Source organism: Oryctolagus cuniculus, chromosome 3 (assembly GCF_964237555.1).
Source record: "Oryctolagus cuniculus chromosome 3, mOryCun1.1, whole genome shotgun sequence".
Lineage (NCBI taxonomy): Eukaryota > Metazoa > Chordata > Mammalia > Lagomorpha > Leporidae > Oryctolagus > Oryctolagus cuniculus.
This window is the reverse complement of record NC_091434.1, coordinates 59,327,470-59,344,164: the sequence shown is the minus strand read 5'-3', so window position 1 is coordinate 59,344,164 and position 16,695 is coordinate 59,327,470. Positions and strand designations below refer to the sequence as shown.

The 16,695-nt window shown below is 38.7% G+C and overlaps 1 protein-coding gene across 4 annotated transcripts in view; it reads left to right on the top strand.

The window, feature by feature from the left end:
* Positions 1 to 16,695, top strand: part of ITGA4 (integrin subunit alpha 4) — a 113,300-nt gene that overhangs the window by 28,707 nt on the left and 67,898 nt on the right. The window contains exons 5-10 of one of the 4 annotated variants that reach the window (XR_007920629.2): positions 4,668 to 4,735; positions 6,830 to 6,959; positions 8,727 to 8,812; positions 9,438 to 9,492; positions 9,592 to 9,729; positions 13,842 to 13,953. Coding sequence is in view for 3 of the 4 variants with exons in the window: in XM_002712227.5 (XP_002712273.2) it covers positions 4,668 to 4,735; positions 6,830 to 6,959; positions 8,727 to 8,812; positions 9,438 to 9,500; positions 9,592 to 9,729; positions 13,842 to 13,953 (597 nt within the window). In the remaining variant the exon portion in view is untranslated. Of the gene's footprint in view, positions 1 to 2,490; positions 2,511 to 2,566; positions 2,748 to 4,667; positions 4,736 to 6,829; positions 6,960 to 8,726; positions 8,813 to 9,437; positions 9,501 to 9,591; positions 9,730 to 13,841; positions 13,954 to 16,695 lie in introns of those variants that run through there. The other 3 variants (XM_002712227.5, XM_051849380.2, XM_051849381.2) reach the window with 3 other exon arrangements.

Sequence of the window (16,695 nt, the reverse complement as noted above, 5' to 3'; positions counted from 1 at the left end):
GACAGAGAGAGAGAAATCTTCCATCTGCTTGTTCGCTCCCCAAGTGACTGCAATGGCCAGGGCTGGGCCAAGCCAAAGCCAGGAGCCAGGAGCTTCATCCGGGGCTCCTACATGAATGGCAGGGCCCAAGCACTCAGGCCATTTTCTAATGCTTTGTCAGTTGCCTTAGAAGGAAGCTGGATTGAAAGTGGAGCATGAGGAGTCATACCACTGTCCAGTTGGGATGCAGGTACTGCAGGCTGTGGATTTACCCACGAAGCATCAACGCCAGCCCCAGCATTAGGTTTTATAAATGTGCTTTTAGAAATACAAATTCTAGGGGCTGGCGCCATGGCTCACTTTGTTAAATCCTCCGCCTGCAGTGCCGGCATCCCATATGGGCACCGGGTTCTAGTCCCGATTGCTTCTCTTCCAGTCCAGCTCTCTGCTGTGGCCCAGGAGGGCAGCGGAGGATGGCCCAAGTGCTTGGGCCCCTGCACCCACATGGGAGACCAGAAAGAAGCACCTGTCTCCTGGCTTTGGATCAGCACAACGCTGGCCATTGTGGCCATTTGGGGAATGAACCAACGGAAGGAAGACCTTTCTCTCTGTCTCTCTCACTGTCTATTACTCTACCTGTCAAATTAAAAAAAATAAATAAATAAATACAAATTCTATAAAGTTTAATTTGAATGGTTCTGGAATCTGACTGGTAACCACTTTCTATTGTTTTATTTTACTTTCATTTCAGTATAACTGCATTTAATACCCAGTAAATATGGATCCTTATAAAGTTATGAAATTACATTAAAAAGTCTGAATAGAAAGAACATGACTTTTTTTTTACCTTTTACTTCCAAGAGTAATCAGAAGGATTCAAACTATAATTGTGTAATTGTAAGCACTCTTCTTTCCCAATTCGTATGTATTCCTTGAAACCACAAGAGATTCGTGTCCAAAAGGCCTTTCTTAGGGAAATTCCTACCATAAGTACTTCTGCATGTATAGAGTGAGGACATAAACAACTAAAGTTACAGGTGAAAGTCAGCAGAGCAATTAAAATTATAGGCAAAAAACACCTAAAATACTAACAATGTATCCTTACAGAACTAAGAAAAGCTTATGAATGCCAATTTCCAATTTTTCTGACCTCACAAAGACCAGCATCCAAAGAAAAATTTGTTAATTGGCAAAACTTTGGCCAAGTATTTGAATACAATTATTTTTAAACTTTTAAAAAAAATCTTATTAGAAAGGTAGAGTGAGAGAGAGAGAGACAGAGACAGAGATCTTCCATCCACGGTTTACTCCTCAAATGGATGCAAGGGCCAGGGCTGGGCCAGGTGAAAGCCAAGAGTGTGGAGCTTCATCTGGGTTTCTAACATGGAGAGACCCAGAGGCCCAAGTTATTGGTCCATCTTTTTATACAATAACAGGTGCATTAGCAGCTAGCCTGATGAGGAGTAGAACAGTTGGGACTTGAACTGGCTGTCATAGAGGATGCCAGCACTGCGGGTGGTGGCCTAATCTGCACCACAACACTGGCACCTGGATTGGAGTCTGTCTTGCCTGGAATTCAATGTAGTTTATATGATAAATATTGTTGTCTTTGAATGCCAACAAGATTAAAGGTAACTACTAAATTGTCAATCACTATAAAACAGTCTAGGATCTGTATGTTTATCCTCTTCTGCCTCAGAGCTTATGGTTTGTAACTTAAAATATTTTTATGGTAGAGTTTTTATTTTTGTGCAGATATACTTAGCCACTTTCTGCAAAAAAAAAAAAAAAAATTCAAGATGACATAACCCTAACACACTTAAAAGCAGAGCATCTGGTAAGATAATAAAATTAATCACAGGCCGGCGCCGTGGCTCACTAGGCTAATCCTCCGCCTTATGGTGCCAGCACACAGGGTTCTAGTCCCAGTCGGGGCGCCAGATTCTGTCCTGGTTGCCCCTCTTCCAGGCCAGCTCTCTGCTGTGGCCAGGAAGTGCAGTGGAGGATGGCCCAAGTGCTTGGGCCCTGCACTTGGGAGACCAGGATAAGCACCTGGCTCCTGCCTTTGGATCAGCGCAGTGCGCCGGCCTCAGCGGCCATTGGAGGGTGAACCAACGGCAAAGGAAGACCTTTCTCTCTGTCTCTCTCTCTCACTGTCCACTCTGTCAAAAAAATTAATCACAGGAAATGGTAGTATACATGAGGTAGCAATTGTTCAACTTTTCTGGTTGGAAAATGCAAAAAAATGTGGTTCAGATGATTTCCATGGAGGTTTTCTTATGCTAGTTCTCCAGAAGCAGCAAAGCTTTGTCCCAGAAATGAGCTCCAACAGCACCCATTAATGAATATCTTGTGATGAGAGCCTCCGTCTCCACGTGGGTCTGAGTCAGTCTCTGATTTTCAGCAGGGAAAAATCTAGGGGAGGAGTTTCTTCAATAAATGACATTGGAGAAACTGGAAATACACATACAAAATAATGAAACTGGGGGGCCTTGCTTTGTGGTGTAACAGGTTAAGCCTCCACCTGGGACACTGGTGACTCACACGGGTGCCAGTTCTAAACCTGGCTGCTCTACTTCCAATCCAGTTCCCTGCTAATGTGCCCGGAAAAAGCAGTGAATGATGGGAGATCCAGACGAAGCTCCGAGCCCCTGGCCTCGGGCTGGTCCAGCCACAGCAATTGCTGCCATTTGGGGAGTGAACCAGCAAATGGAAGATTCTCTCTGTCTCTCCTTTTGTATTACTCTGCCTTATAAACAAACAAATAAATAAATAAATAAATAAAATTGAGGACCTTTATCTTACATCATACGTGAAAGTCAACTCAAAGTGGAATAAAAACATAAATGTAAATCTTGAATCTACAAAATTCCTAAAAGAAAACACAGCGGGAAAGCTCTTTGGCATCCATATGAGCAATGGTTTCTTGATATTTTTTGGCTATCACACCAAAGCCTTAGGCAGCAAAAGCAAAACTAAAGAAGCAGAATTGCATCAAGCCACAAGACTTCTACAGAGCAAAGGAAACAAGGAACAGACTATGTACTGGTAAAAATGTTTGCAAGCCATGTATCTGCTGAAATGTTAGTATCTAAAATCTAATATCTAAATATCTAAAATATAAAAGCAACTCACTAATTTGATAGCAAAACCAAACAAATAATTGACTTGAAAGTAGATGAACATGACCAGCGTAGGTGATGCAGCAGGTTAAGCTCTGCTTGCAATATCTGCATCCCATATCCAAGTGCTATTTATGGTCCTGGCTGTTCCACTTTGGATCCAGCATCCTGCCCACGTGCCTGTGAAGGCAGCATAAGATCGTCGAAGTTATTGGACTGCTGCCAACCCCCTGGGAGACCAGGATGGAGCTGCTGGCTTGTGCCTAGCCCAGTCCTTTATGTTGCAGTCATGAGGAGTAAACTAGTGGAAGGAAGATCTCATGTTTTTAAAAAATTGCTTTAAAAAAAATAAGACTGAATTGGATTCCTACATCCCCACTCGAGTGCTTGGATTCAAATCGAGGCTGTGCCCCCCAACTTTACCTTCCTGCTAATATGCACAGTGGTGGACAGTGGTGATGGCTCAAGTAGTTGTGACCTTGCCACTCATATGGGAGGTCCATATTGAGTTCCCAGTTCATGGCTCAGGCCTAGTGTAGGCCCTGGCCATTGTACATTTGGAAAATGAACCAGCAGTTAGAAGATTGACCCCTCTCCTTCAGTTGTTTATCGTTTCAAGTAGATAAAAATAAACTTTGTTCTTAAAAGGCAGGAGATACCAAGTGTTGCTGAGGATGCAGATACTGTTGGTAAGACTGTAAATTGGCAAAGCCCTTGCACAGTGTGTCATAATTAAAAACAGAACTAACATACAATTTAGCAATCCCTCTTCTAGGGAGAAACACAAAGGAAATGAAATCAGTACCATAAAGAGCTATCTGTACTTCTATGTTCATTACCATGTTATTCACAGAAACTAAGGAAGCAGCCTGTTTGTCTGCAAATGGATGGGTGAGGAATTATGAGCGATGTATGTATATAGATATTTGTACACACATACACACACAATGAAACATTATTCAACCTTCTAAAAGGAAATCCTGTAATTTATGAAAACAGGTGATCTTGGAGAACATTGTGTTAAGGAGGTAAGCAGGTGCAAAAGACAAATACTATATGATCTCATTGGAATGAAGGTATTTCAAAAAGTTCACAGAAAATGGAAATAAAAGATAAATTTATTTTGGTGCAAAAAGTTTTGAAATCTGTACATAAGAAGTTCTTCAAAAGTTTACAAAAAATGTGTATTATAAAAAAGCTATGCATGGTTTTTGAAATGTTTTTCACCAAAATAAACATCTTTTAATTTCATTAATAACTTTTTGCAGTATGTTCAGAGTAGAATCTGGAAGTCAAACATATGGAAACAGAATTGGAAGTGGTTGTCAGGAATGGGAACTGTTGGCTAAAGGAAGCAGAGGTGCAGTGTTGTGAGAGGAATAAATCTAGAGACATAATGCATGGCATGAGAACTCAAGTTAACAGCAATTATTTATCCAGGAATTGACCAAGAGCAGATTTCAGGTGCTCTTACCATACAGGAAAAAGGTCCCTGTGAGAAGATGGATGTGTTAATTTGCATGAATGTAGTGATAATTTCACTCTTATTTCTGTGCTTCATTTTAGATTATATAAGAAAATTTGGAGAAAACTTTGCATCATGTCAAGCTGGAATATCTAGTTTTTACACAGAGGTAATAAGTTTAAAACATAGCTGCTATAAGTGTTTACAAATAAAACCTTAATTATGAAGGTTTTCAAGTCTGATGTTAGCCTTTGAAGTAAAAATTTTGTAGTATTTTTTAAATTTGTGAGTGTTACAACTTAATTTCTACACTTAATATTCCAGATATATTTTGATAAAATATTGATTTTTAGATGGCTGTATTGCACAGAACAAACTAAAATCTATACTAAAGAGTATTACTTCCAGCAATAATTTAATGGAAATCAAAAATAGCTATAGTGGCTTCCTTAGGTATTGAAAATATCTAAGTATCGTTATTTTAACTACTAGTTGAGGGGGTAAGGAAGCATATGAGTCTACATTTTTCATTGAAGTGACAATGGTTGGCAGATTCAAGAACTTATATCCTCTTAGATTATTTCTCGAATTCTTTTGTTTTCTTTCTTCCTCTCCAGGGTGTGCTATGAGATGTCAGAGTTGTACTCACCTCCAGATCTCCGAGTTTCCCTTCATATCCGATCATTGTGAATCACAAATGTTTTCTAACTCTGTGCAGATCAGGCTGCATACCGTTTCGAGCAAACAACTTCTATAAATATTCACTGTTATACAAAAAGGCTTACAATACCGCTCTATTCAGTCGATGTTTTCAAATTTAGGACTAAGAGATATAGGTTTCATTACTTAAGATTTTCATTCTATACCAGACAAATACCTGTTCATTCCAAGCTTCTTTCTGTTTCTTTTTCCTAAGTTCCTCTTTACAATAAATTACGCCCCAAATTCCCTTGCCCTTTTTCCCCTAAACTATTATTGTTAGGGAACTAGTCAGTGGGTTTTTGCAAATTCAAATAAAATATGTCCACTTTTTACTCTTGAGTCACACACAATTACCTCTGTAATGAGCACTAATAAATTGCCTTAGATATAATTTTCTTTAATAAAAACCACATTGCCTTTCTCCTGAAAGCTTACTGTACTTGCAGTGATTCCACCTTCAGTTTTTAAAATGCACTGTGAAGTATTTCAGAGTTTCTTCTTGATACTTCTAGTGGAAACCCCTTAACCAATGTCTTGGCTTGTTATTTTCTGATAGTTTTTTTTCATTCTTTTACTTCTTTAATTCTTTTTTTTAGAAAACTTTTATTTAATAAATATAAATTTCCAAAGTACAAATCTTGGATTATAGCGGTTTTTCCGCCCCATCACCACCCTCCCACCCATAAACCATCCCATCTCCTACTCCCCCTCCCATCCCATTCTTCATTAAGATTCATTTTTAATTATCTTTATATACAGAAGATCAACTTAGTATATACTAAGAAAAGATTTCAACAGACTGCACCCACACAGGCACACAAAGTAAAATACTGTTTGAAGACTAGTTTTACCATTAATTCTCATAGTACAATACATTAAGGACAGAGATCCTACCTGGGGAGTAAGTGCACAGTGACTCCTGTTGTTGATTTAACAATTGACACTCTTATTGGTGACATCAGTAATCACCTGAGGCTCTTGGCATGAGCTGCCAAGGCTATGGAAGCCTCTTGAGTCCACAAACTTACTTAGGGCCAAATCAAAGTGGAAATTCTCTCCTCCCTTCAGAGAAAGGTACCTCCTTCTTTGATAGCCCCTTCTTTCCACTGGGATCTCAGTCACAGAGATCTTTCATTTAGGTCATTTTTTTGCAACAGTGTCTTGGCTTTCCATGCCTGAAATACTCTCATGGGCTTTTTAGCCAGAACTGAATGCCTTAAGGGCCGATTCTGAGGCCAGAGTGCTGTTTAGGGCATTTGCCATTCTCTGAGTCTGCTGTGTATCCTGCTTCCCATGTTGGATTGTTCTCTCCCTTTTTTATTCTATCAGTTAGTATTAGCAGACACTAGTCTTGTTTATGTGATCCCTTTGACACTTAATACTATCTTTGTGATTAATTATGAACCAGCCCTTTCTGATAGTTAAACACAATATATATATTCATAAATCTATTATAAAAATGTATTCTCTTCACCAATTACTTAAAGTGCTGTGTATCTGGAGGAGATTTGGGGTGATCAGATTTAACTTTTAAATGAATGATTTTGTTTTGTTTTTACAGGATTTAATTGTAATGGGAGCACCTGGATCATTTTATTGGACTGGTTCTCTTTTTGTCTACAATATAACTACAAATAAATACAAGGCTTTTTGGGACAAAGATAATCAAGTAAAATTTGGAAGTTATTTAGGTATTATAAAATTAATTAATTCAAATTGTCTCTGCTTGTATATACTAGTAATTATAAATAAGGGAAAGATTCAAAAGATCTAAATGGCTAGTAACAATTAAAGACCCAATTCAGAAGCTGTCTCCTATAGATAGAATCCATGAAAGTAGTTTACTTAATATCTTATACTTACATGTGGGTCTACAATACTGACTATATTATTCTTACACTAGTAATCCCAGTTTACTTTTTGCACTTCAGCAAACACTTGTGAGCTTACATCATAGTCATATGCATTTAACTTCATAGATACCTTCTACCAAGTATTTACTGTATCACAGAAAGGTAAAAGTAAAAGCATTCCCTGAATTAACTCATTGAAATCCTGGATAAGTAAGTACAGCTTTGAAAAGAACCAACTGAAAGCCAGTGGAACTGTCGAAGGCATTCTAGGTCAGAACATTGAGAAACATATGGGTCTAAAAATGGCTCATTGACTTTTGCCTTTTAAGTTCTTAGATATTTCCTGGAGCTTAACTGTTTTTGTCATGTTTTCCTCCTCATTAATATTTCATTAATCAGCAGCAGGGCACCTTGTCCTCTGTATTTCTACAGAAATAAAAAAATTGGCGTTAATTCTCACTACCATAAAATAAATGTTTTCCATGTAATTTTTCAGAAAAATTAGATTTATTTAAATGGCATGAGCTTCAAATGTATTTTGTACTTAGAAATAATTATAATAAAATAAGCAGTATTTGTTCCCATTCAAATAGAAGAAATTCATCTTCAAACAGAAGGAATTTATTTCCAATTTTCCTTTTTATCATTGAAAGATATCTTGAAGTATTGTAAGAAATGTGATATGATATTATCCTTTTTATGTAAAATAAAAATGTTACCTTTTGTGATTATCAAGTTATTACAATAGGAAGATCTCATGGCAAAAACTTGAAGTTTAGAAATATTTAAAGCTTAAAATGCTCTATTTTATAGGAGATTACTTCAAAAAGTTCATGAGAAATGGAGTTAAACAATTGTCTTTGGTGTAAAAATGTTGAAATTCATGCATATGTGGGGTCCACAAAAAGTTCATGAAAATCTGTTTTATGAAAAAATTGTAGATTTAAGTTTTTTGCATGAAAATAAGCTTATTAATTCCAGTCTTTAAAATTTATTTTTATTTATTTGAAAGACAATGAGACAGTTATTTATCCCTCAGTTTACTCCCCAAATGCCTACACAGCTGGAGTTGAGTTAGACAGAAGCCTAGAGCCAGGAATTCAATTTGGGTCTTTCATGTGGTCATCACTTTGCCTTCCAGTGTGCACATTAGCACTGGGCTGGAATTGGAAGCAGAGCAGAGACCCCCCCCAAACCCAATATGGAATTTTGATTTGGAATGCAGGCATCCCAATTGGCGTCTTAACCACTGTGCCAAATGCCTGGCTCAGTGCCTCTTTTCTGTGAATGTTTTGAGGTCCCCATTTTTTGTTGTAATCCTTGAAGCTGATTATTGCTACTGCACAGGAACTCACAAATCAAATATGAAGGTCTGGTTTTCTTTCAGTTTCTAGGACTTGGAATACTAACCACATGACTATAGTTTCATAACACACATAGCATTATTGATTAAGACATAAACTAAATAACCGATTTTAAGTATTACTGTGCTAAGTATTAAAACTGCTTAGTGTAGTCGCTGTGAATTCAGTCTCTGAATTCTGAATGAAATCTTGATGTATTTTACTCACTGTCAAGGGTGATTCTCTTATGCTTTTCTTGAAGGGTACTCAGTTGGAGCTGGTCACTTCTGGAGTCGACATACAACAGAAGTAGTTGGAGGAGCTCCTCAACATGAACAGATTGGAAAAGTAATTCCATTTTTAGATTTATTCCTCCTCAGAATTTCAAATGATTTTGCTGAGAAAGGATATGAAAGGAAGCAGGGCAAAAATTTTAAAGATGAAAGGTGAACAGTACTGTGCTGCATTTAATGAATTTGTAAAACATTTATAGTTTCAGAAGATATTTAATAGAAAATCCTTCAGGAGAATTATGTAAGTCAATTTTTCTTTGAAGTAAATTTTTTCTAAAATACAATGTCCAGAGAATGCATTTATTGGTTAGCATTCATTGAAATAAAATTGAGGTAGCTACACATTTTGTGGTAAGACTAGAAAAATGTTATTTCTGGTTATAGTTTTTGCAGATTGTTCCGTGAACATTGGTCAATTTTTCTGACTCTTACATTTCAAAACTTAGGCATACAACACTTTCTGTGCTCCCTTTATGGGATCAGTAAGATAATTCCTGAAGAGATAGTTTTGTAAGTAAAACATATTACCATGAAAGTGGACCCTAAACCTTTTATATTGCTCTTTAAAGTATTTATTTGAACAAGATTAAGTTATGAAAATTGATGTTTTGATGAAGCAGAAGTTTAGGAAGAAAATTCTAGAGCAATGTAACCTTTTCTAATTCTTTCTCCAATGGCAGGCATATATATTCAGCATTGACGCCAGAGAACTAAATATCTTATATGAAATGAAAGGTAAAAAGGTAATATGTCTCTACCCTGGGTGTCACTGAGGGCTTTTGTGAATAACCCTGCTTTGTTCTCAATGACTGGATCTCCTTTGTTTTGGGATAGCTCGGCTCATATTTTGGAGCCTCTGTGTGTGCTGTGGACCTCAATGCGGATGGCTTCTCAGACCTACTCGTAGGAGCTCCTATGCAGAGCACCATCAGGGAGGAAGGAAGAGTGTTCGTGTACATCAACTCGGGCTCGGTATGTCCAATCACCTGCACAGGAGAAGCCATTTATGGAGAGAGATGAACACTGAAATTGTTCCCATTGCTGAGTTTTGAGGTGATGGGTTCTCATACTTATTTTACTGACAAATGTGAAAATCTGGTATTGTACCAGTGCTCTAAAAGTGAAATGGAACATGATGATGAGTGGGCAGTCGTTTCGTTTTGATAGTACACCAGTATGAGGTAAAACATTACAGAGTTTTTCTATTCACATCTTGTATGTCTTCACTCTAGTAGTTGAAATTTCTTTTAGATATATTCTTATACAAACCGAATGTGAAAGAATCATTTTTATAAACCCTTCAAAAATGTTTTAATAGTTCTATAGTTGAGCTCCTTATATTATTTAATAAGTTATAAGCTATTACTAGAAATAGAAAATAAAGACTTAAATGTTTGTGATTTCTTGTTTTGAAGACAATTAGAAATAAAATCTGTTTTGAGGAATGCTTAATTCTCACAATTCATGTAAACTATATTCTTGAAAAGAATATAAACTTGGCATAGTTTACAGAAAATGGATATATTAATTGCATGCATAGGTCATTACTGATGAGGGTTCAGTTTTAAATTATGAAGCAATATTGTGTCCTAGATATTGACCACTCGGTGATTCAGTCTAAAGAGTTCTGCTGCCCTTGTCTTCCCAGCCTCAGTTCTTGACATTAGATCAAAACAAAGAATCAGGGCCTTAAGGAGATCTTCTTGGCCTATTTGTCTATCTGAAAGCAAGATCGGGCCTGTGAGAAAACTGGCATTGCATATGGCATAGCATTCTTCAGTCAGGATTTGACAAAGTAAAATCTTTTTTAGGATGCTACTTGTAATCTTGTTTAATCAACCATTTCAGAGCATTTAGTAAGTTCCTATAGTAAATGTCAGTCTAAATTGTACAACTGAAGAGAGAACTCTCTAATGTGATAAAGCTGGGGGATTCTCAAGGTTCCAAATATAGAGCAGAGAGTTACTAATGCACCGGGCTTTCCTAGGCTATGCTTAAATCTCAATTTAATAATAACGCCGTATCAGTAGCACAGTGATCACTGGAATCCCATCAATAATAGTATTGGACAACACTTTCTCTTCCACAGACACTCCACATTTCCCTGTTCATAGATGGTCTTCCTTAGACTTCTTAAGCATGCTGCAAATTTGTTACCTTTCTCTTACAGCTGAACTTTTTTGACAGTAAGTTAAACAGTAGCATGTACATATAAAATATGGGAATCCCTTTCCCTTTCAAATGTTAATCTCAATATGAGAAATGCATACAAGCAGAGCTTTGCTTGAAGGGCAAGGGAAGACCCCTAACTACTGTGCTACCCTCCTGTTCTTCCCTGGTACGTCCCTGAGGCACTCTGCCAAATACTGTGCTTGATTTAATAACAGAGTCTGACTTTGAAATCCTGTGACACAAATAAGTGTTCCTTTGTTCCCACCTAACTTCCTCTTTCTTAACCCTTTGAAATTACACTCACCTAAGTGACAGTGTATATTTCTGTATTTGCTTAGCTATTGGAAAAATCGTCTGGCTTGTTGCTGCTATGTCTTTAGTGCTTGGAGCAGCCCTGGAGAAGTAGGTGCTCTGAAATTGGTTTTCAGTGAACTCAAGAAAGAGTGACACTTGAATGACTCTGGTTTCCACCTACTTCTACCAAAATAGCTCTCAGGGATCCCCAGAAGACTCTTGCCACCACTCATGGATTGGAGAATACTCGAAGCAGAGTGATTACCTGAAACTCTCCTCCCCTAACTTCAGTGCCATTGTGTCATCTTAAGTCTGCACCCCTCTTAAATCTGTCCTCCCTGGAGCATCTTGAAATTTATGCATTTCCTTGAGAGTCCAGCTCTTTCATCCCTCACCCCTTTGATCTAGTCAGTCTCTGCTTTGTTGTCAGTGATTCTGTCTATACAGACGATTCCTAGTCATCTAAGTTCATTTTAAATGAATGACATTTAGTGACTATCTGAAGTGTAACAGAGTATGGGAAGAGTTGAGAGTGTACTTACTCTTGTTCTCTAGGGCCTTGGAATCCAGTGAATACACAAAACCTGGAGGTAAATAGTAAAACACAATATGGTAAAATAGTATATTTTAAATCTATATAAAATACAAAAAAATCCACTTTGGATCAAAAATTTTTCACAGAGGAAATGATATTTGAGCAACAAAAGAATAGGAGTTTTCAGTTGGATCATACAAGGTGATGGGGAAGAACACGTTGGATCTTCTGAGGAGAAGAAAGCAACTATGAGTGGTACATAGATTTTTTTAGTTTCAGCCGAAGGGACTGACATGATTAGTGTGTGGAGAGGACTGGTAGCAACAGCTCAGTATTTGGGGCTGTTGCTGTGGCTCATTTGGCTAATCCTACACCTGTGGCACCGGCATCCCATATGGGCACCGGGTTCTAGTCCTGGTTGCTCCTATTCCAGTCCAGCTATCTGCTGTGGCCCGCGAAGGCAGTGGAGGATGGCGCAAGTGCTTGGGGCCCTGCACCTGCATGGGAGACCAGGAAGAAGCACCTGGCTCCTGGCTTCGGATTGGTGCAGTGCTGGCCATAGCAGCCATTTGGGGAGTGAACCAACGGAAGGAAGACCTTTCTCTCTGTCTCTCTCTCTCTCACAGTCTATAAATCTATCTTTCAAATAAATAAATAATTAAAAAACAGCTCGGTATTGCACCATTATTGAGTGTTTTATTATAATCACTCTTCTTCCAACTTCCAAAGAATCAGGTAACCAATCCCTGCCCCACTGCTGTTGGAGTAAGTTTCCAAAGGTCAGCCTCAGTCACGCCACTCAGCTCAGACACCTTCAGTGGCTGTCTACTGTTCACTAGATCAAGAGAAAATTGCCATTAGCAAGCAAAATAGTACATCTGAAGATAACAATTGAAGTTTTTGGCTCATTTATTACATATTCCATTTACTATAGTCAGATTCTCTGAAATTTGCTAATAGTTTTCTGTGTATGTCAAACTCATACTCATCCTTCAATAGCTACTTTGTCTGCCAACTACTTCATGAAATTTCTCTCGGTCATCACAGATGTTCTTTCATTGTTTCTTGAGATTGCAGTGTTTATATAAGGACATTTCAAAAAGCTGTTGGACATATAGCACAGTGAGTTAAGCCACCCGTTGAAATGCCCACATACCAAATCAGAGTAGTTGGTTTGAGTCCTAGCTACTCACACTTCTAATCCAGCTTCCTTTAATGTACCTGGGAAGGCAACAGATAATGGTTCAAGTATTTGAGTTCCTGCCACCCATGTGGGAGACCTGGATGAGATTCCAGGCTTCTGCCTTTGGCCTCATCCAGGACAGCTGTTGCAGGAATTTGGAAGAGTGGGCCCGTGGATGGAAGATGTTTGTCTCTCCCTTCTCCTCTTCTCCCCTGTCCCCCTCACTCCCTCCCACCTCTCCTCTCTCCCTCTTTTCCTCCCTTTCTCATTCACTCTGCATTTCAAATAAATTTTCTTTATGTTCATGGAAAATGAAACTAAAGTATAAGTTTATTTTGTTAAAAAAATCTTAAAATCCATGCATAGATTTCTCAAAATACACATTTTCCATGAACTTTTGAAGATTCTTTGTATGCATACATTTTGTAATTTTTTGTACAAAAACAAATTTATCTTTTAACCTCATTGCCACGAACAATTTGAAGTAGGCCATTCCTTTTAAGTCCTAGCTTGCTTCCTCTAAAGGGAATGTGTTTGATAAACACTGCCTTGTCCCCTTTTGCCTGTTTACTCTGCACAGTGCATTGTCTTTATTAAGAGCTTGATAAGTATTTGCTAAATTGAATTATCAAAATGATTTATTGGATTTTCAAAGCTAGGGTTCATGAGTTTGTCCATTTTTTTATGTCCTCTGAGCTCTTATCATGCTATTACATGTGTTGACATGCTCAATAAATATTTATTGAATTGAACTGAGATATGTGTGCTGAAGCTCAGTCTGTAGTTTGTCCAACTTGTTTGACTCAATAGAAAAAATCCATATCCAATTACAGCAGTAAATCATGTGTAAAGTTGTCTGGGAGTGTTATAATGACACCTTTTCTCTCCCTTTCTATCTAGGGAGCAGTAATGAATGAAATGGAAACAGAACTCATTGGAAGTGACAAATATGCTGCAAGATTTGGGGAATCTATAGTTAATCTTGGTGACATTGACAATGATGGCTTTGAAGGTAATTAAAAGGATCAAATGTGGTACTTTATTTATGCCTTAAAAGTGGTTCTGGAAGAGAATGTGATTGGAGTTTTGTGTTGTCTGTATCTAGAAAATAGAGCCAAAATGGTATAATAAGATTTTTTTTTTCTTTTTATAGTGTTCTGACTTTAGTTATTGATCTTTTGTTTTCTTTTTAAATATTCTGCCTCCGATTACAATGACTAGAAGTTTAAACCCATTTCACTCTTACTAAAAGAGCAGAATTCTTTTTTTTTCAATATTTTATTTATTTGAGAGGAAAAGTTACAGACAGAAGAAGAGACAGAGAGAAAGGTCTTCCATCTGCTGGTTCACTCCCTAAACTGCTGCAATGGCCAGAGCTGGCCTGATCCAAAGCCAGGAGCCAAAAGCTTCTTCTGGGTCACCTACATCGTTGCATGGACCCAAGCACTTGGGCCATCTTTAACTGCTTTCCCAGGCCATAACAGAGATCTAGATTGGAAGTGGAACAGCTGGTGCCCATATGAGATGCCGGTGCCACAGTTGGAGGCTTACTCACCACAGCACAGCACAGGCTCCCACCTCTTGATCTTTACTCTTATCCATAAAGGATGATTTTCAAAATACCTTATTTCATTGATTCTAAGTCGTCATTCATTATATATTATATTATTATTTTATGTGCTCCTAGAAAAAAACACTGCTGTGGCACCTACTATTTTTATATGCTAAGAAGGATGCTGATTTCAGAAATGAGAAAATGTTGGGGGTGGCATGGGGGATGATGTGTGTATTAGAGACTCTTTGGACCACGGTCTTTAACTATCAGTGTAGATACTGACCACACACCACTGAGGGCTGCCTGCAGAGCTGGAACAGAGTTTACTCAAGTCCCCAGCTAGACTGGAAATTTCCTGTTCAGCTGTTGCACTGTGGGAGAACTTCAGGGATTTCAGAGAGAATCCTAAGCAGTTATGATGAGCAGCTAGGAGTACTGGGACACTAGCTATTCACCAACTGAAAGGAAGTAATTCAATAATGAAATGCATGAGATTGTCATAATGGAATATATTGCCCTGGATTGTCAGTCCTGATGTTGGAATACTTGTCTCTGCCAGCAGTCCCTCAACATATGCCAGTACTTAACATTTTTCAGTACTAAGTGGTAACAGAGTCTGTTAAGATGGCATATGCAAGGATGATTGAGTTTGAGAGGAGAGCATAACTCTTCTTACTAGAGTTATACCAATTAGTATTTGATACTTGCTGTCAGTGTTCAGAATTGTGTCTTCTTCGTATGGTCATTGACAATCAGTGCACACTAATATTGGCTAAAGTTTACTTGGATACTAAAACTAAATGATGGACGGGAGTGGGTGTTCTGGCCACCACTTGGGACACCTGCATCCATCTGAGTGTCTGGGATAGAGTCCCACCTCTGCTTCTAAGCCAGCTTCCTGATAATACACACCCTGGGAGGCAGCAGATGGTAGCCCAGGTAGTTGGGGTCCAGCCACCTGTGTGGGGGACCCAGATTAAGTTTCTGGATCCTGGATTCAGCTTGGCACAGCCCTGGCTGTTGTGGGCATTTGGGGACTGAACTGTAGATAAAAGAGCTCTGTCTCTCCCCCTTTATCTTTCTTACTCTGTTACTTTGCCTTTCAAATAAATATAAACAAACAAACAAACAAACAAACTCAAAGTGATGGAGTGCTTTAAATTCTTACCTCTTTAATTTTTTATACCTAAATGTTCCAAACTACTTTAAATGTATTAAGTTGTTGTTCAAAAATAAGTTATTGAGGGGCAAGTGTTGGGCACTGGTTCAAATCCTGGCTGTTCGACTTTTGATCCAGCTCCCTCTGATGCTTCTGGGAAAGCAGTGGAGAATGGCCCAAGTCCTTGAACCCCTGGACCTGCGTGGGAGACTGGGAAGAAGCTCCTGGCTCCTCGGTTAAGCTTGGTCCAGCCCTGGCCAATGTGGCCATTTGGGGATGGTGGCAGATGGAAGACTTCTCTGTCTGTAACTCTGTCTTTCAAATAAATAAATCATAAAGTAAGTTATTGAATACATCTGCCCCTGAGCCTCCTTAAATGTATAACAATGGAGGGAAAGGGTGGTAATACAACCAGTTAGCCTGATGTTCCGACATCATCATCCCATATTAGAGTGGTAGTTTGACTCCTGGTTGCTCTGCCTCTGATCTGGCTTTCTACCGATGTACTTTCAAGTACTTGGGGCTCTGCCACTCATGTGTGAGACCAAAATGAAATTGCTTGCTCCTGGCTTTGGCCTGACCCAGTCCTAGCTGTTGCAGCCATTTGGGGGATAAATTAGCAGATGGAAGATTCTCATTCTCTCACTCTCTCTTGCACTCTCTAGCTCTTTCTCTCTGGCACTCTGCCATTCAAATAAATATTTTTTTAAGAAATATAAAATAGTGTAATTTATAAATTTTAACATGAAAGAAGGCTAAGGTTGTGGTGCAGTGGGTTGAGTCACAGCCTGCAGTGCTGGCATCTTGTATGAGAGCCAGCTTGAGTCCTGGCTGCTTCACTTGTAATCCAGCTGCCTGCTAATGGTCCTGGGAAAGCCACACAGGATGATTCAAGTGCTTGGACCCTAGCCACCAACATGGGAAACGCTGATGGATTTCTGGTTTCTTGACTTTGGTCTCCCCCAGCCCTGGTCGTTGTAGCTGTTTTGGGGAGTGAGCCAGCAGGTGGAAGATCTTTCTGTCTCTCTCTAACTGTGACT